The 21,230-nt window shown below is 40.3% G+C and overlaps 1 protein-coding gene across 1 annotated transcript in view; it reads left to right on the top strand.

Moving 5' to 3' along the window:
• The first annotated feature begins 5,996 nt into the window (after positions 1–5,996).
• MYOM1 (myomesin 1) overlaps positions 5,997–21,230 on the top strand; it is a 121,837-nt gene continuing 106,603 nt past the window's right edge. Inside the window, exons 1-2 of the mRNA XM_079783818.1 lie at positions 5,997–6,052; positions 9,061–9,397. Coding sequence (XP_079639944.1) covers positions 9,084–9,397 — 314 coding nt within the window. The 5' untranslated portion in view covers positions 5,997–6,052; positions 9,061–9,083. The remainder of the gene's footprint in view (positions 6,053–9,060; positions 9,398–21,230) is intronic.

Here is a 21,230-nt window from a genome sequence, read left to right as displayed (position 1 = left end):
GGTATCCAGTTCCTCTTCCTCAGAGATCTCAAGAACATGGACTGTATAGTCAACCACCATAGTGGGTAGGTCAGGACGGCCGGAGATCTCAAAGATGTGCTCAATGTAGGAGAGGTTGTCTTTGTCCAGCTTGTTGTGACTTTCCAGGAAACTAAACCAGGCACTGCCTGTTGTGATCTCCTCAGGCTTCTCACTGGGGATGTCCTCCTGATTTGAGCTGTTCCAGATCATCAAGGATGATGTTGTTGATCAGGTCCTGGAGGAGGGTCCTGTACTTGGCCTTGACACCTCCGAGCTGAGTACACAGGCACTCGGGGGTCCCTGGTTCCTGAGCAGTGTCTGGAGCCTCCTCCTTGGCTCCCACCAACCCAGAATTGTATCATTTTTAAATTGCTCTGATAGCACAGAGGATTAGCAGAAGGTAAGCCTAGGAGAGGAAGGAATCAGGATATCTGACAATAATGTCAATCTCTGAAATAAGGAACATGGGAAGAAATAGTTTGGAATATGGGGTATGGTCATGGTAGAAAATGACAGTTTGAGGTAGTGGATTAGAAGACAGTATTGAGGCTTACCTAAAATAGCACAAAGAGATAAAAATATTAAAGAGCTGTCAAAAGTAATGGAGGATGTATTGAGATAACCCATTGTATATACAATAGGAAATCCAGAACAAGATAAAAAAGGGAATGGTGGAAAACAATTTTAAAAGAGATAATGACAGAGTTTTCTAGAATTGAAAGAATAAAAAGTCTTCATTCAGGTTGAACGTGCACTTTGAATATGAACCTGGAAAAATAAAAGTAAATCTATACCAGGTCACTTCACAGTGAAACTTATGTACATGAAGGGTTAAAGGAAAATAGTAAAAACTTCCAGAAAGAAAAGACAGATTCCCTACAATAGAACAATAATTAGACCAGCAGTATGCTTTCCTCCAGCAATAGTAATAAATGCTGAAGGTGGTGCAGTAATATCTTTAAAGTGCTATGAAAAGCACTGCCCTCTCATCACACAATGTGTGTGTGGAATTGATTCACAAAATCCTACAACTCGCTCCAAAAAATTCTGGATGCTGGTCTTTCTAAATTTTCTCAGGTCTAGAGATCGATCTCTTTGCCTCTTATCATCCTGAGGAAGATTATTATTATGTTTAAAATATATTTTTATTGATTTAGAGAGGAAGGGACAGGGAGAGAGAGATAGAAACATCAATGATGAGATAGAATCACTGGCCGGCTGTCTCCTGCATGCCCCGCCCTGGGGATCGAGCCCGCAACCCAGGCATGTGCCCTTGACTGGAATCGAACCCAGGACCCTTCAGTCTGCAGTCTGATGCTGTATCCACTGAGCAAAACCAGCTAGGGCAGATTGCTCTCTTACTTAAAAAAAATTTTTGTTGTTGTTGTTGGCAGTATTATAGATGTCCCCCATTCCCCCCAACTCTCCCCTCTACCCAGCCCCTGCCCCAACCCAGGCTTTCACCATACTATTGTCTGTGTCCAAGGGTTATGTGTATATGCACATAAGCTCTTTGGATAATCTCTTCCCTCCCCTCTACTCCCTTCCTTCTGAGTTCTGTCAGTTTGTTCCATGCATCCATGTCTCTGGACCTATTTTGTTCATTCATTGTTTCTACTCTAAAACAAAACTTGCTAGGTGGCTAAATATAATTTATTATTTTTATTATTTATTTATTTATTTATTTATTTATTTATTTATTTATTTATTTATTTTGGCGCCCGAACAGGGACATGAAATAATTTAGACATTTATTTTAGCTTTTAGGATACAATACTGTTAGTTAAACTCATCACTTCACACTTATAAAAATAATAGTATGCAGCCGGAACCGGTTTGGCTCAGTGGATAGAGCATTGGCCTGTGGACTGAAGGGTCCCAGGTTCGATTCCGGTCAAGGGCATGTGCCTTGGTTGCGGGCACGTCCCCAGTGGGGGGTGCGCAGGAGGCAGCTGGTCGATGTTTCTCTCTCATCGATGTTTCTGGCTCTCTGTCCCTCTCTCTTCCTCACTGTAATAAATCAATAAAATATATTTAAAAATAATAATAATAATATGCTTACAGTTGGTTTAAAGAGAAAATGTATCTACTCTAAAACTTTCTTAAGAAATGAACTATAATTCTGGAAGCAAATATTTTCTTAATTTCCAGACTTTTGTAGCTACACACTTTTTAAAAAGTATTTTGCATTATATGGTTTTCTTAGCAATTTGAAATTAGAGTTGATTACCATTCCATTAAATTTTCAGAATAATTATACATTTATAGGACATTATGATTAACTCAGAGTAATCAACAGAATGATCATACATCTATGAGGGAATTATAATTAAATCACAATAATTTATTTGTATGAGCCCAACTAAATTTTTTAAATTTTAGTTTTATATGTGGTACTTCACAGTATGTATTTTATTATCTGGGTAGTTATATGTTGGATAAATATCTACACTAATAGAAGAGAAACATGCAAATTGACTGTCCCTCCGCTATGCCCACCAGCCAATCAGGAGCAAGTATGCAAATTAACCCAACAAAGATGGTGGCGGCCATGGAGCTGGAGCAAGCAGGAGGCTTGGGTTGCCCCTGGTGATGGAGGAAGCCAAGCTTCCCGCCCGCCCTGGCCGCCGCTCAAGGAGTGGCTGGAGAAAAAAATAAAAAAGGAGGGGCTGGGAGCCTGGGTCACTGGGGGTGTGTGGCCAGCCTGCAAACAGCCCTCAGCTTCTTACCCAGGCTGGCCAGGCACCCCAGCGGGGACCCCCACCCTGAAGGGGGTGTGGCCAGTCTGAAAACAGCCCTCAGCCCCTCACCCAGGCTGGCTATGCCCTCCCAGCGGGGACCCTCACCACATGGGGGTGTGGCCGGCCTGCAAACCACCACAGGCCCCTCTCCCAGGCCGCCCCATGCCCCAAGGGAACTCCCACCCTGATCCGGGACACCCTTCAGGGCAAACCAGCCGGCCCCCACCCATGCACCAGGCCTCTATACTAAAAATAAAATCTATACTAATAAAAGGGTAATATGCTAATTAGACTAGGAGACCTTCTGGATGTTCTTCTGGACAAAGCCATGGTGGTGGGGCCAAGGTAAAGGCGGTTAGAGGCCAAGAGAGGAGGACAGTTGTGGATGATCAGGCCAGTGGCGGGGGGGCGTTGGGGGTGATCAGGTCGGCAGGGGGGGGGCAGTTGGCAGTGAGCAGACCAGTGTGGGGGCAGTTTAGAGTGAGCAAGCCAGCAGGGGGGCAGTTGGGGGCAAGCACACTGGCACAGGGGGCAGTTGGGGGTGATCAGGCTGGCGGGAGGTGGGGGGCAATTGGGGGCGACCCAGCCAGCAGGCAGAGCGGTTAGGAGCCAGCAGTCCCAGATTGTGAGAGGGTTGTCCGACTGCCGGTTTAGGCCCGTTCCCTATAAACCATCCTTTGAGGGGTCCCAGATTGGAGAGGGTGCAGGCCAGGCTGAGGGACACCCGCCCCCCCCCCCCGTGCATGAATTTCATGCACCAGGCCACTAGTGTTGTTAGAAAAGGTTGTATCAAGATGATGCTATAGCAGAAAGATCACTTAGGTCTTGCTCATACTTCTTTTGTCAAACTTGTATATTTGTTTGAGATAAACTCCTTTGGCTTTCACTGGGACCTTGAGTGTCAATAAGTAAATGATATTTTAGTTTTTTCCACGAGTTTGTGTGGACTTCTTTTATTCTGCATTCTTAACAGGGATAAAAGTTCAGTAAATATTTTAATGTATTGATATTTGTAGCCAGTTCATTTTGATCTAATAATTAGTAGTAATCTGTTACATAAGAAATATAACTAAAAATCTTCTTTGGTAATAGTTTCTTCCTTCTAATGGACATTATTGGCACATGGCTCACTCTAGTATCTATTTATCTATCTATGCATTTATAGACACACATGCACACACATACACAGAATTAAATGGTTGAAAGCCAATATAATATGATATATAGAAGAGCAGGCTCTGTGTAGAACAGACCTAGGTTTGAACTTTCTGTTGTATTCTAGTTGTGTGACTTTAAGAATATTAATCTCTCTAAATCTCAGTTTCCTAATTTATAAAAAGTTTTTATGTGTGTGTGGTGATCAAATAAGATACTCTAAAGCAGTTAGCATTAAGTAGCATATAGCAAGTGGTCATTAAATATTAGCTTGTATTGTGACCATTTATATTATTATTTTTGTTTATTTTTCCTCTTTCCTGCTTTGAGGTTTGTAGCAATTTACCATGTTCTCTAGAGAAATAGCTCAGTGGGAACCATTCCAATGGCTGGTGGACAAAACTTAGAAGAGCTGCTGCCATTTTGTTTTGGATGTCTAGAGAACAAGTGAATACTTGGGGAACATAAAGCTGGGAAAATTCTCCTATGGGTTCCAGACAGTGCACTTATGCACACTACCAAGGGGGTGTATTTAAATAAAGAAATGCCAGGTTAAATTTTATCAGAACTAAGTTAAATTTATTCTTTTATATACTTTAGGAAGCTCAGAAGCTGACCATCAGTTATAAGTGGAGATCTATATTGCAATTGAAAAACTATTTCCAAATATTTAGTTTCTAATAAACAAAATGTCACTGGAGGGTGGATATGACAATGCATGACAAAAAGGGCTTTGGAATTCAAATATCTCTGAATATATTGCATTTATGTCACTCACTAGCTGTGTGCTCTTTGGCAAATGACTTGGCCTCTCAAAGCCTCCGTTTCCTCAGCTACAAATTGAAACTAATGATACCTGCCTTTCAGAGTATTATAAGAAATAAGGAGATTATGTATCTAAAGTGCCTATCACAGTGTCTGCACTTGATAGGTCCTCAATAGTGTTAACTGTGGTTATCAAGAAAGTACTTATAAAGTAGACTACAATATAATAGCATTATCAGAACATAACCTGCTCAATACAATGAGTTTAAAATTATTGTACCAGTAATAATAATTGACATTTACTTAATCTTTATTCTATGGCAATCCTGGGTTGTGTGTTCTCTGCATTATCACATTTAATCTCCACAGCAGTCCCACAATTTGGATGTTGTTATCCCCATTTTAGAGAGCAGGAAAATGAAGCTTAGGGAGAAGAAATGAAATGTTTGAGGTTATGTGGCAATTAAGTGCAAAAAATGGCCTGGAATCTAGGTCTAGTCTGAATCAAAAGTGCAGGCTCTAACTACCAGGTTTTACCACCTCTTACTTAGTTATACAGTCTGAAAAAAAAAAAAACACACAAAGAAAAAGAATCTCTTGTTAGATAGAATGACCCTACTCAACCTTTAGCAAAGATAAAACATGTTGCTTCTCAAAGGCTTTAGTTAATGAATAGGAAATCAAACATTCAAACTTTAAGCTCTGACTTTGTAAATTTTCCTGAAATGAAAAAAACCCATGGCTGTATCATCAGGTCACAATTGCCATCACGTGTAATCCATTTCTTACTTGTTTTGCCTCTGGTTAGCCTCAAGTTCTTTTTCACCTGTATCTTTTAAATGCACTCTACATGCGTTATGAACAGCACACCCAGAAACATATCTTGGCATTAAAATTCCATGAAGTCCATGTTGGGAATCAGATTACTACCCTTATTTTTAGCTCTCAACATTGCACTCTTTCCATTGCACTTTTAAATATTTAGTGATAAGGTGATATTGAAAATAGCTCTTCTAGCCAAATAAAAATCCTAACTTTGGTTTAATCAAGCCAGACCCATTGAGTGGCATTAATATAATTACATTACTGAGGCAGCTACCAGCCTGTGCCTCTCTTTTTCCTCTCAGTTGAGGACTACCCTCATTTGCTGCTATATTTATCTGCCTTCTTGGCCATAAAAGGCTGGCTGTGTGGCTCTGACATTCTACTGCCTGACCACATGCATTATTTTTGAACTGGCCCCCAGGGTCCTGTCTTCAGCCCTGCCTCTTAACTTTTTCTGGGATTCAAACTACGTGGGTTTTTTATCTCTAATCCAGTCCTACAACCACGCTGGAACATTTTTACCACCGTCACTCTTTTGGAAACTGGTAAGTGTGACATTGAGACAGAAAAATGCTCTAGATATTTTATGTGCTTACCAGTACTATGGTGTGTGTGGTTTCTTACTATCTTCTGAGCTCAGCAGTTTTCTCAAAGAGATGTCAGAATAGCAGAGAAATAGGAAAGTGGAGCCCCTGGGAAGGAAGACAAGAGCAACAGAGTGCCAGTTTTTGCTGGCACAGCTATTCTCTCAGCTCATTGTATTATTTTTAAATCAATCTATCATTCCTGGAAATAATGGCCGTCTCAGATGGAACTGTAAGTGTGAGTCAGGTACTCTTTACAATTGAGTGGTTTGGTTGAAATCTGGAATGGAGATGCGGTGACAGGAAATCATGTACTTTCTATCCTTCGTACGCCTACAATACTCCCTGATTACAAATCAGACCTAAAGGAGGTAAATTAACTCTGAAGTCACTAGTTTCTAAGTCAGTGATGTTGCTCTGACATTGCCATGTAGGTAAATGTAAGAGTGCATTATTATGATATTCCTGACCTGAAAATGGTCAGACAGTATTTCAGAGGCAACATAGATCCCCACATAATGACCCTGAAGTTAATTTAACACTTTCTGTGAATAATTTTTATCAGCTTTTGGCTTCTAATGCCTGTACAAAATATCATATCAGGATTTCAACTATGGGGTTAGCATTTCTTCCTAAATTCCCAAATTATTTTCCAGCAGAAAATGCAGGTCTTAGAGGAACAGAAGACAAACCATCTTTCCTACCCACATATTCTAGATGTCTTGTGTTGGGGATAATCCTTGCTTACTGACGAAGAGAGAGTAGTTGTACCTTGATTCCAGAGGTCAGAGCTGTGACGATCAGCTCTGTTAACTTAAAGCCAAACTATATACTTGTAATTCATTATCTATGTGCTTGGAATATTAGGTCTTATTAAAAATAAATATATTTGGGAAAAATAGAAATCAAGTGGAAAATGTAATTGGGGCAAGATATTTAAAAATTTTATTTTGTGAAAATAACAGCATTTCAAGTCAACTGAATTGTGACTTCAGCTTATAACATAATACATAGGAAGGTCATTAATTATTTATTTGAATCTCATTCTAATAACATTTGCCATGTTGCAATGCAGTATGTATCATTACAGAAATATGTAATATCCTTATAACTTCCAAACATGACATACTTTTATATTAATATATTCTAACCCTTTTGTTTTATCAAAATTTATGTAATAATTATTAATTACACATGATAATTATGTATATTTTAGAACAGAAAATAGCAATCTATTTAAGGGTTGAAGCAAAGTTGCTTGCTAGTCGCTATTTTTTTCCTCTTGGGAAATGCGATGTAGACTGATATCCTTCATGAGCCCAAAGATAAATATTTCTGGAGTGAAGTTTATTGGATTTTCTTCTCTAGGGAATACATGCTGACTTTTTAAATAGTTTAAATAAAAGTAGATTTAAACTTTGACAAAAAATATGGCAAATTTTGAAGGATTTACTCCTCATTTAGAACTTAAAGAAAAGGTTTTGGGGAAAAATGACTATTTTACTTGTGAAATTTAAAAAGAACACAGGAAAAGCATTAAAATTGGAATGGGGACTCCATAAAACTATTACTACATCCAGGGGCCAGTGTGGCTGATAGGCTTCTGCCAGTGGACAGATGATTCAAGAAAACTAATGAAATCTCCCCACCCTCTGCTAAGCGAACATATTTAAGTAGAACTATTGGCTCAAGTTCACAATGAAAATTGCTACACTGATGACTGACTTCTTTATGTTAGCGAATTAGAAACCTTCATATTCTTAATGGAGCAAATTTTTCTGGTTTGACACTATACCTTTTTTAACTATTTGTGAGATTTGAGAGAGCTCATTATACAATATAAGCACACTCCAGGGTTCAGTCTTTGGACTTCCTTTTCCATTTACAATCATTCTCTCTCTCTCTCTCTCTCTCTCTCTCTCTCTCTATCTCTCTCTCTCTCTCTCTCTTTCTTTTGTATTTTTTATTTAAATATCATGTGTAAGCTGGTGAGTCCCAATTGTCAGTCTTCATCCTGGACCTTTACCCTCTACTCCAAAGTCACATACCCAACTTTCCATTTTACATCTCTGCTTGGATGTCTAGCAGGTATCTCAAATGTAGAATGTCTTCAATCAATCTTCTATTTTTCAATCCAAACTGCTGCTTTCTTAGTCTTGCCTATCTCAGTTAATAGCAACTTCAATCTTGCAATTATGCAAAAACCTTGGAGTCATTTCTCACTCTTTTTCTTTCACACCCCAAACCAGTACTTTCAGCAAATACTACTGGTTCTACCTTCAAAACATGTGGGGAGTCTGATCACTTCTCACATTTCCACTGCTGCCGCTATCATCTCTAGCCTGGACTAGTGCAATGGCCTTTATATTAATTTGCTAGAGCTCCCATTACAAAGTACCATAGTCTGGGTGGCTTAAACAACAGAAATTAATCTTCTCACAATTCTGGAGCCTAGAAATCTGAGATCAAGGTGTTGGCAGAGTTGGTTTTTCTGAGAAGGTCACGTTGGATTTCCACTCAGGGCACATGCCCTGGTTGCAGGCTCGATCCCCAGGAGGGAGCATGCAGGAAGCAGCCGACCATGATTCTCTCTCAAAGTTGATGTTTCTCTCCCTCTCTCTGAAATAATAAAAATATATATTAAAAAAAAAAAAGTTCTGAGGAAAAGCACAATAGCCAGGAAAGGGAAACTTTGCAAAAACCGAATATATATTTGAAAGGAAGGAAGGGGGAAAGGAGAAGAAGGGGAGGGAAGAAGAGAAAGAAGAAAGGAAAGAGAAAGCTGCACAAGGACAGCTGGGCATGAAGTAGAAAGTTCACTGAGTAACCAGTTAAGCTATATTTCACATCATTTTCCATTTACTCTTTGGAAAAGATAAGAGTATTAATGTTTACACATTGTCTTGATTACTTCTTCTATACGATTTGTTCCTTAATAATTTACTAAAACAATTGTTGCTTTCTTATAGGTTGCCTGGTTCCCTGGGGGTTCATGATGTCTCTGCCGTTTTATCAGAAATTTCACGATCACTATGATCGCAGCTACCGTAACAAGGACCTTCGCACCACCATGAGCCAGTACCATGAGCAGGAGAAGAAAAGTTCTGCCATCTACACACATGGCTCAACGGCCTACAGCAGCCGCTCATTGGCTGCGCACCGCCAGGAATCCCAGGCCTTTAGCCAGGCGTCATCGTCATCGGCCTCCTACCTGCAGCAGGCGTCCCAGGCCACCACTGAGTCCTCCCTGGCATCTGCAGTCAGTCGGAAGGCGGCCTCAGCCTACGATTATGGCTACTCCCACGGGTATGTCAAAAGCAGCCTTCCAACCTTAGGGCAAAGGCTCATTCTTCAAATACCCCCTTCCCACATCACGTTTTCTTTTCTTCTTAAATCTGGCATCCCTGCATTTAAACCAGATTTGGAGCAAGTGTGTGTATTTGGGAGACCTGGGACCTCCTATTTCCCTTCACCCCATCTCTTTAAGTTTCACAAAGTGCTTCACAGTCACCTTGAGGAGCCTTGCTTGATTTTTAGACGCAGATACGGTTTGCCACAGGTTGCATTCATAGCAGAGAGCCAGAAATAACATTTCGACACTCACAACAGGTTTCCTGGCTTTCAGAATGTTTCTACTTAGATGAGAAGGCAGTAGAGAACTTAAAATTCACAGGTCACAGGAGTCCACACCTCCGCGAAGATGGGTTCCAGTTTTTCAGTATCTGAAAGCCAGTGTTAAAATTCAGCACTATTATTCAGGCAGCAGATATTTTCTTCAGCTGGAACATTTTATTAAAACACTAGAGGCCTGATGCACCAAGATTTGTGCAAGAATGGGCCTTCCTTCTCCTGGCTGCCGACACCACCTTCGCTCCGGCCTGGAGCCACCTTTCTGCCTTCCCTCGCTGCTCAAAGGCCCAGAGCAGATGGGGCGGTGCCTGCACATGCAAATTAACTGGCCATATTTGTTGGGTTAATTTGCATACTCTCACTCCTGATTGGCTGGTGGGTATCCCAAAGGTACGGTCAATTTGCATCTTTCTCTTTTATTAGTGTAGATGCCCTACTTCACTCACTCAACCGAAGAATACCAGGAACAAACCTGGAGTCCCACAGAATTAGATTTATCGACCCATTTCAAAGAAAGAGTTACTATAGGATTCTAGAAAAAGTGGAATTTAGATGCAAGTCTGGTCTGCAAAGGGAACCCAGGATGCTGTTTTTTGGAAACAGTGAAGTTGAGGGAAGCATGGACTGTCCTATTAAACCCCTTATGTGGAATCAGCTCTGGGGCTGGGGATCAAGCTGCTTTTTTGTGTCAACAGCTCCCAGGGTCTTCCAGGCAAGAGTGCGATGTCACATTCTTACTGATAAAATTTCAAACAGTAACCTAGTAGTCTTTATATTAGAGAAGAAAGTTTCAGTTGTCACTCAAAGAAGGAAGTTGCCATGACACCTTATAGCAGTAGTGTTCCTTGGGAGAAATGTGTCCTGTGACTTTGCTGTTGGCTTCTCTGTCTGTTGTTCCAGCCTGCTGAGTAGATATTTACTTTCTCAGTCCAAGCTAATTTTAATTTTTTCAATACCCAGAATGAAATGTTTTATGGGATTAAAGCCCCCTGGCAACATGCATGTGATTTCATTAAAAATCAATCTATTGTCCTCACAAAGAATTGCTGAACTTTAACACTGGGCTCGGTGGTAAATAAGGACCTGCTGCCTCAAATTCTTTCCAAACCATCTGACATAGGTTGCATTTTTGTTCTAAACAAAATGCAACCTATGTCAGATGATGAAATTTTAAGTCTTACAAAATTTGAGCCCACAAAATATCTGTTAGGACACCTGGAAAAGGCATGTATGGAAATTAAAATAGTTATTGAGGAAATAACACAGTGGTTTGTATGAACAGAAGTGAAGGTTTCTGAAGGCAGAAATTCTTGATTTCCTATTGGGATTAAGTAGCACCTGATGTAGGGCTGTCATTTCATGGGCACTGACAGTGACCTCCTGGGAGCTTCTGCTATGTTCAGTAACAGAGCCAGAGTCCGTTGGGGTTTACCTGGAATGTATGATGTCAACATTCTTAAATTCCAGTTAAAACGGAACAGGCCCATTTTGCAATCTCACTTTCATGAGTCATATTCTGCCATGGGATATTCATAAGGATCTCAAATTGGCGCAAATGTGGAAATATTGTCACTGAGAGAAATTAATTTCTTTTAGCACTTGCTTCAAATGAACTGCCTTACAAAGGAAAGTTGGGAGGAATTAACACTATCTGTATGTAATAGCATCATTTTGCTCTCCTGAACAATATCCCATAGATATGTTTAATAACCTCATTTAGGAAAGCAGCTGTCTTATAAAAGAGGAGGGTTGTATTTGAAATATCCATTTTCCTGGACTATCTGTGCTGAGTCTATAGAAGATGGTATTTTCATTATCATACCATTGTTAATGTAACTCCTTGTGTACTTACTGAATTTTCCTAATGCTATAGAATCTATAGAATTTATAAATTTGTATTGTGTTCTTTACTTCTTCAACTCTACTAGTTTGTTTGTGTGGGTTTTTTAAAAAATATTTTTATTGATTTTTTACAGAGAGGAAGGGAGAGGGATAGAGAGTTAGAAACATTAATGAGAGAGAAACATCGATCAGCTGCCTCCTGCACACCCTCTACTGGGGATGTGCCTGCAACCAAGGTACATGCCCTTGACTGGAATCGAACCTGGGACCCTTCAGTCTGCAGGCCAACACTCTATCCACTGAGCCAAACTGGTCAGGGCTTCAACTCTACTAGTATTGCTAAATTTTATGTTAAAATTATTTCAATTTTACACACTTTTAACACACATGCAGTATTTATATTTATTCATAATCTGATCTATTACAACAATTAGTAATTAAACTTTTGAGAGTTTTTATATTTTATTCAAAAAACATTTGCTCTATGTAATCATTGGAAGACTTAGCCATTTTAGATATAAAGAGTCTCACATAATAAACTTTCTATAGGAAATAGTACTGTAATTATTTTTCTATAGTCAACCTCATATCTTATTACTTCCTGCTATGTATGTACAAGTATTTATGTAGGTAGGTATTTATTAATGGCTTTCTGTATTTGAATAACTCATACTTCTTGGTAAAAACATGTTAACCTAAAAATGAGAGGGAAGAAAATGCCAATATTTTTCCTTTGTATAATGCAATGTAAAAGAAAAGAAAGCCAACCTAATTCTGGGAATATTTTAATCTTTCTTTTTTTAGACCTAGAGCTAATACATGCTGATAATATTTCTTGAACATTTCAAAATCTTCATAGTTCCTATAGGTCCTATTTTAGCCTTTTTAAAGTGCAGCAACTTTTTCCTGCTAAGTGAAATATCTCTCTTTGGATTGTGGTCAGTTGCTTATTAAAATCCCTAGGGTTGGAACTGCAATTCTGTGGAGTATGTATAAGCACTAGGTGTGATCTAATTTTAGCCTCTGCTTTGTAGTTAGATGTCTAGTGTTAAAGTGGAAACCAGAGATTTATACTGTGCTCAGGCGTTGGCTGACCTCAGTTTTAAGAACAATGGCTCATCCAGAGTTAGTGTGGTTATACCAATTGCATTCCGAGCCAAGGGTTATAAAATAAATTCTGGAGGCTTATTCTAAATGCCTTTATTATTAGTCACAGTGACAAAAGAAAGTAATTCAGGAAAACAAAATGATACACAATTACTGTTTTATGCTAGCAATCCACAAATATTATCAGGGACTAAAAGAGAAATGGTACTCATGGCCACTTTATAACCACTAGGCAAAGGTTCTTAAACTCTGTCCATAAATAGGTTTCAGCCGAGTCTTGGATGATCTGAAATTATGTGCAAAATTAGGCACAGATGAGAATTTTTTTTGCTGTAGCTTTTATCAGATTCTCGGAGAACTTTGTGATTCATCAATGGTCAGAACCACTGCACTAGAAAGTCAACACATGTACCAGACAGCCCAGTGCATGACCTGAGGATCCCTTTCCTAATGCCAATAGTATAAGGAGTTGGGATGAAATAAGGCAGATGTCTACAGATAATATGGCAATATGGAAAATAAGTTACCTTCTTTTCTTTTGAATAAGCTGGATCACACATTAAGGTGGAAATAATAGCCCTGGACAGAGTTGGTAAGTGGTTAGAGTATTGGCCCGTGCACTGAAGGATCGAGGGTTCAGATTCCTGGTCAAGGGCATGTACCTGGGTTGCTGGTTCCATCTCTGGCTCTGGTCAGGTCATGTGCAGGAGGCAACCAATCAATGTGTCTCTCTTGCATCAATGTTTTTTTCTCTCTCTCCCCCTCCCTCCCTTCCACTCTCTCTAGAAATCAATAGAAAAAATATCATCAGGTGAGGATAAAAAAATATGGAAATAAACAATATTTTGTTATTCTTGATAAGTAGGAATGAATAACTTAAAAAAAACAGTAACAACATAACACAGTTCTTAGATGATAGAAGGATTTAGGGATATCTCAACCCTCTGTGGTAGTGGTAGACATTTAATTGTCTGATTCTAAATAAATTAAAATTCAGCCCATATAATGTAATTAACATAGCATCCTCTGTACCACTATATCTTTATATTAGCCCTGAGAAGTAGAAATTCTTATCCTTACTTTACAAAAGAGAAAATTGGAGACCAAAAAGATTAAATGACCTTCCTTACACTAAGAAGGGATGGAATAGCAATTTGACCCCCTCTAGGAACGTTCCCCACCCCTTTCCATGGGAACATGATGCCAGTTAATGGTAAGCAACCCCCCTTGACCACACTGCCACCAGATTTTTCTTGAACCATCAATATATAGGTTTGTGTTATACTTCTTTATTTGCCCTTCTCCTGGAGAAGCCATTAAACACCAAAATAACCAAGATTTAGAGCAGGGAACAATAGACAGAAAGGCACAAATTCTAAGACAAAAAATCCTAGAGCATTTATTAATGCCAAGCTTGGAATCTTACAGATTCTTTAACTTGTCACTTAGAATCAGACATAGAGACTCACAAGGGACTCTGATAGGTACCAGTTCCGGGATGAGAAAATTGAGGCCTCAGTGACTTGTCCAGGGAACTGCCTAACTTTAAATTGTGCCCCTTATCTATACTTATGTCCTGCTAATCAGCTCCCCTCTGTTATTGCCCTGATAATAATCTCTTTTGGAATTACTAGAGTTTGCAAAGAACATGCTAATGCTCAAACTGATTCTAATTCAGACACAAGATACCAGTGCTAAAAATAGAGACCACTAAACACAGAAACACCTACCTTTTATTGGTGGATCTGATTATGGTAAGGTCTGAGAGGGGCCTGAAAACTTGCTTCATCTCCCACTGCAATGGAGTTTCAAAAGATGTTACCAAAGAAATCCACTGCCTTGTGGACATTTTTGTGTCTTGATTTCAGCGATTGGTATCAGTTTAGTGTCCATTTTCTACATATCCATTTCTAGATGTTATATTGGGAAGTACATAATCTTTGAGGTCAACAGGCCCATGTATACAGTAGTCCTCCATTATCATCAGTTTTGCTTTCCACAGTTTCAGTTACCCGTAGTCAACCCCCATCCAAAAATATTAAATAGAAAATTTCAGAAATAAACAATTCATAAGTTTTATTTTTTCTTTCTTTCTTTTTAAAAAATCTTTATTTTTGAGATTATTACAGATGTCCCTCTTTTTTACCCTCATTGCCCCCCTCCACCCAGTTCCTGCCCTGCCCCAGGCCTTCACCACTCTATTGTCTGTGTCCATATGTAATGTATATATGCATATAAGATCTTTGTTTAATCTCTTCCCGTTCCCCCCCCCCCCCCCATCTCCCTTCCTTCTGAGAATCATCAATCTGTTCCATTTCCATGCCTCTGATTCTATTTTATTCACCAGTTTATTCTGTTCATTAGATTTCTTATTAGTTTATTTTGATTTTTGGCTTCAATTGCTGATAGGTATATATTTGTTGCCATTTTGTTGTTCATTTTTTAAAAATATTTTCCTTTTTTTTCTTCTTCCTCTTCTTAAAGAATACCCTTCAACATTTTATATAATACTGGTTTGGTGATGATGAACTCCTTTAGCTTTCTCTTGTCTGTGAAGCTCTTTATCTGACCTTCAATTCTAAATGATAGCTTTGCTGGGTAGAGTAATCTTGGTTGTAGTTTCTTGCTATTCATCACTTAGAATATTTCTTGCCATTCCCTTCTAGACTGCATAGTTTCTGTTGAGAAATCAGCTGACAGTCGTATGGGCAAGCCCTTGTAGGTAACTAACTGCTTTTCCCTTGCTGATTTTAAGGTTTTTTCTTTGTTTTTAGTCCTTGGCATTTTAATTATGATGTGTCTTGGTGTGGGTTCCTCTTGTTTGGGACTCTCTGTGCTTCCTGGACTTGTAAGTCTTTTTCTTTCACCAGATGGGGGAAGTTTTCTGTCATTATTTCTTCACATAGGTTTTCAATATCTTGTTCTCTCTCTCTTCTGGCACCCCCATAATGCAAATATTGGTACACTTTAAGTTGTCCCAGAAGCTGCTTATACTACCTTCATATTTTTGGATTCTTTTTTCTTTTTGCTCTTCTAGTTGGGTATTTTTTTCTTCCTCATATTTCAAATCATTGCTTTGATTCTCAGAATCCTCTACTCTACTGTTGAATCCCTGTATATTATTCTTTATTTCTCAGTCAGTGTATGCTTAATTTCTGATTGGTCTTTTTCCATTTTTTTGGAGGTTTCTCCAAGATTCTTGAGTAACCTTATAACCGTGGTTTTGAACTCTATATCCAGTAGTTTGCTTTCTTCCATTTCTTTCATTTGTGACATGTTTCTTTGTCTCCACAATTTGGCTGCTTTCCTGTGTTTGTTCCTATGTATTGGGTAGAGATGTTATGTCTCCTTGAGTTGGTAGAGTGGCCTTGTGTAGTAGGTGTTCTAAAGGGCCCAGTGGCTCAGCCTCCCCAGTCACTTGAACTGGGAGCTCTAGGTGCACCCCTTTGTGGGCTGTGAGTACTGTCTTGATGTAGTTGAGACTTGATTGCTGTTGGTATCGCTGGGAGGAATTGACCTCCAGGCAATGACTACAGTGAGAGAGCTGCTGTGCAGGAGACACTCCTATGGAGCAGGACTTGCTTCAGTGGGACTTTGGTGCTCACTGCATCTGCCCCTTGAGTGTGTCGCTTATGGATGTGTAGAGTTATAATCTGATATGGTCTGACACTGACCACTGGGTACACCAGCTCTTGGGTCTCCAGGTAGGTGCAAAGTCAGCCATTGCCTGGGGCCTCCCAGCAGGAGCTACAGAGAAATCTGCAAATTCCTCCTCTTTGTATCAGGTTTGGAAGTGCCCAGATGAGGCCCAGCTGTGAATCAAGGTGCTGGTGCCAGGTCTTGGGTCTTTTATTGATAGGTTTGGGGCTCTCAGACCCAGCTGCAACTTGTTTGAGAGATTTTAGCCTGAGCAAGGACAGGCCATTCATATGCAAAAGCCACTGCACAGAGCTTGGGTGGTGATATAAATTGGATGAGGCAGGGTCTTAGCAAATCACCAGGGCAGAGCAAACAGAAATGGCTGCCAGTCAGCCCTGCAACCAGGAAGGCCCAGCATAGGAACAATGATCCCTGTGAGCACCTCCTTCTTGGAGAAAGCCTCCCCTGAGTTCTTGCCCCAATGCCAGACAATCCAGTTCCTCCTCTTTGTGTCTGTGTTTCCCAAAGCCTCGTCCTGGTGCTGGAGCTCAGAGGAAGCAGGATCTTGTAAGTTCAGTTCATGGTGCCAGCCTTTTAAGAGCAACAGCTGGGTCTCCAGCAGCCTCTGTGTCACCGAGCCCCAATCTGCACTGGTTTTTATAGCCCATAGTTCTTACTGCCCATAGGGACTTCTTTTCCCAGCTCTGGGACCCTGGGCTGGGGGTCTGGTGTGGGGCTGGGACCCCTTGCTCCTTTGGGTGGCTTCCGCAGAGACCATCTCCCTTCCAATTAAAAAAGCGGTACACGTGGGTGCTGGACCAACCTGTTCCACACCTCCTCACCTCCTACCAGTCTCAGTGTGCTTTCTTCTTTACTCCTCTAGTTGTAGGACTTCCATTCAGCCAGCTTCCCAGCAGTTCTGGATGATGGTTGTTCTGTATTTTAGTTGTAATTTTGATGTGGTTGTGGGAGGCGGTGAGTACAGGTGTTTACCTATGCCACCATCTTCCTTCTTCTCAACAATTCGTAAGTTTTAAATTGCATGCCATGCTGGGTATCATGATGAAATCTCACACTTTCCTGCACTATCCCATCCAAAATGTGAATCATTCCTTTGTCTGTGTATCCACACTGTATAGTATATAATTTCTGCCTGTTAGTCACTTAGCGGCTGTCTGGTTATCAAACTGACTGTCTGGTGTTGTACATAGTTGTGTTCAAGTAACCTTTATTTTACTTAATAATGGCCCCAAAGTGCAAAAGTAGTAGTGATGCTGGCAATTCAGATATGCCAAAGAGAAGCTGTGAAGTGCTTCCTTTAAGTGAAAAGTTATGTGTAAATTAGAAAAAAACCTAGTGCAATATAGTATATAGAGTTTGGTACTATTTGTGGTTCAGGCAGGTACTAGGCATCTTGGAATGTACTTCCTTGGATAACGGGGGTCAACTGCATTTGCAATTAGGCATATGACTTTGGATAAGCTATTTAACCTCTCAGTTTCTTCATCTGTAAAATGAGGAAAAATATTTTTCCTCAAGTTGGGAGATCTTATAGAGGTAATCATACATAGCGTTTAGTATAATTGCTGTCACATGGAGAATACTCAATGAGGTTTAGCTATAGTTGTTTATTCCATCAATAAATATTTACCCAGTGCCTCCTATGTGCTAAGCACTACTCTAGGTGCTCAGAATAAATTACTGAATAAAACTGGCAAAAATTGCCACCCTTATGGAGCATATATTCTAGTATGAAGAGATAGGCCATAGACAATAAATGTAATTTTAAAAGGCATTATATTTTATATTATGCTAGAAGGTAATAAATGTTATGAAAACAATAAAAATACAGTAGGGTAAGAGATATCAGGTATGCGATGTAGGGTACAGGTTGCAATTTTCAATAGGGTGGTTTGGTGTTGTGATATCTGAGCTATGTCAGAAAGTAGCTAATGGAGATCGCTGTGAGTTTATCTGGGGGAAAGGAATGCCAGGCATCAGGAACAGCCACTGCAGGCCTTACAGCAAGGAACAGCATCAATACCAGTGAGGGAGACCTGGCTGGTTTGGTTCAGTGGATGGAGCATCAGCCTGCAGACTGGAGGGTCCTGGGTTCGATTCCAGTCAAGTGCACATGCCTGGGTTGCGGGCTTGATCCCCAGTAGGGAACGTGCAGGAGGCAGCCAAAGAATGATTCTCCCTCATTATTGATTGTTTCTATTTCTCTTTCCCTCTCCTTTCCTATCTAAAATCAATAAAGATATTAAAAAAAAACAACAACAACAGTGGGGGAATAGAAGAGTGAGGGGGAGAATAGATGGAAAGATGTCTGAAAGGTCATGGACGGAGCAGGGCCAATCATGTAGGACCTTGTGGGCCATTGTAAAGACTTTATTCTGAGTAAAAGGGGCCTGGGGCAGAGTTTTGAGCAGGAGAGTGACATGATCTGACTTAAGTTGTATTGGGATCACTGTGACTATTGTGTGGAGAACAAACTATGGGACACAACAGAGGCAGGTCAGCCAGTTAGGAGGCTAATGCTATAGTCCAGGCAAGAGCTGGTGATGCACAATAAAAAAGGCTGTGGTGATCAGTGGTCATGTGTTTGGATCTATTCGTTTTAGCCAAATTCTAAATTCCATCAGATTTTTCACAGAGTTTTAACTTCCCTTAAGCTCTTAAGTTCTCTTAAGTTCCCATGCAGTTTTGAGGCTGTGAAAAGATCCAGTAGATGTTCTGTATACAGTGGATCTTTTGAGACTATCTAGTGGTATGATGATGATAAAACTATTTGTTTATTCTCCATTCTGAAGATTCCAATGAGGTACCTTGTTTTGTTGTTACTGATTTTTATGGTACTTAGTAAGAAAAACACATGAAATGATCATAATTGTATAGAGATTAAAATCCGTCTGTAGATTTAAGTGGCTGAATCTGAATTATGTAAAACTACTGAACCAATAGACTCTTATGGGAAACTAGAGGCCCGGTGCATGAAATTCGTGCTGAGGGCAGGTGGGGGAGGAGGTCCCTCAGTCGGCCTCCGCCCTCTCGCAGTCCGGGAGCCCTCAGGGGATGTCTGACTGACAGCTTAGCTGTCAGTCGGACATCCTCAGTGCTGCTGCGGAGGCGAGAGAGACTCCCACCATCGCCACTGCACTCTTGGCACTTCCCCTGTGGGAGCGCACTGACCACCAGGGGGCAGCTCCTGTGTTGAACGTCTGCCCCCTGGTGGTCAGTATGTGTCATAGGGACTGGTCGTTCAGCTGTTTGGTGGATTTGCATATTAGCCTTTTATTATATAGGATAAGTTTGCTTGAAAGCTGCTGTTGTATCATGGTTTTATATTCTAGAAATAGTCATATAGCCTCTTCTATAAGTAAAAGTATTATTATCCTATATAATAAAAGCTTAATATGCTAAGTGTCTGACTGTTCTTTTGACCATTCGATCAGTTGCTATGACGTGCACTGACCACCAGGGGGCAGACACTCTGACTGGTAGGTTAGCTTGCTGCTGGGGTCCAGCTGATTGGGACTGGGCGAGACAGGCCAGACACGCCCTGGAGCACTCCTGCAGTCCCTCCCCGGCCCCAGTTGTGCACCGGTGGGGTCCCTCAGCCTGGCCTACTGGAATCAGGCTGAAACCGGCTCTCTGACATCCCTGAGGGGTCCCGGATTGCGAGAGGGAGCAGGCCAGGCCAAGAGACCCCACCGGTGCATGAATTCGTGTACCGGGCCTCTAGCTATACATAAGGAAAAATATATATTGTATATTGAGTATTGTAGCCTGTACCCTTTCCCAATATAACACTTTCATTTCTGCTTAAAAATGTTATATTTTGGGTGAATAATCAATAAAGCAGGTCCTCAAATAACGTTGTTTCATTCAATGTCATTTTGTTATAATGTTGACGAGGAAAAATAAATTGATTTTCAGCCAAAGCTACTGACTGTGTGGAGTTCTCCCCACATATGTGAGGGTTTTCTCCAAGTATTCCAGTTTTCTCCCACTTCCCAAAGATGTGCATGTGCAGTGAGTTGGCTTGTCTATATTGTTTCAGTCTGAGTGAGTGGGTGTGGGCACTTCTTGCAATGGAAGGGCATTCCGTCCAGGGTGGGTTCTCACCTTGCACCCTGAGCTACCAGGATAGGCTTTGGCCACCCATGGCCCTGTTCTAGGATATGGATGTTAGAAAATCATTATCTTACTTGTTTTTATTAATCTTTCTTAAATGTCTGTATAGCTCACATTTATTTCAGTACTTAATATTAGAAGTGTTTGAGTCTTTATTTAGAAGTTTAGTGATGTTTTTGTGACCAAAAATATGCTGTAGGAACATAAGAATTGTAGATAATTCTTATCTATATCAATTAATCTGTGGTAAAATTGATTTTATTACACACTCTTTCACTTAAAGTTGCAGTTTCCAAGGACCTATTGAAGACGATCAGTGAGGACTTACTGTACAACATTCTGGGATTTGTCTTCCAGAATTTAAGTAACAAGAAATTGACAAGTCGCATTGCTTCCTATTGAGTAGGAGAAGGTCAGAGGAAAATCTAATGCAAACAGAAAAGCCACTTAGTTCTTTAAAAGGCAGTTAAGTTATGTTCTGAATCCCAAAGATAAACCCTGAGTTCCAGGAGAGGAGCTCTCACCAGGCACCAATCTCCTGCCTCCAGTCTCACTGCTATAAATGTGCAGCTCGTTGGCAGAAAAAGAGTCTCACTTCTGGTGATACCAGTTTCATATAATCAGCAATTTGTAGATGAATAGGACTGTGGAATGTTAAAGCAGGAAGAGACCAAAAGTTCACCTAAATCAAGCCCCTCCTTTTATAGGCATTTTAACTGAGGCCCAGAAAGATGTGATTCATTCTCTGCTTCCTGTGCAAATACTATTTGCAGGTAAAACTCAA

The sequence above is a fragment of the Cnephaeus nilssonii genome, assembly GCF_951640355.1.
Source record: "Cnephaeus nilssonii genome assembly, chromosome: 11".
In the NCBI taxonomy this organism is placed as follows: Eukaryota; Metazoa; Chordata; class Mammalia; order Chiroptera; family Vespertilionidae; genus Cnephaeus; species Cnephaeus nilssonii.
The sequence above is the reverse complement of the archived record's forward strand: the minus strand, read 5'-3'. Positions and strand labels throughout refer to the sequence as shown.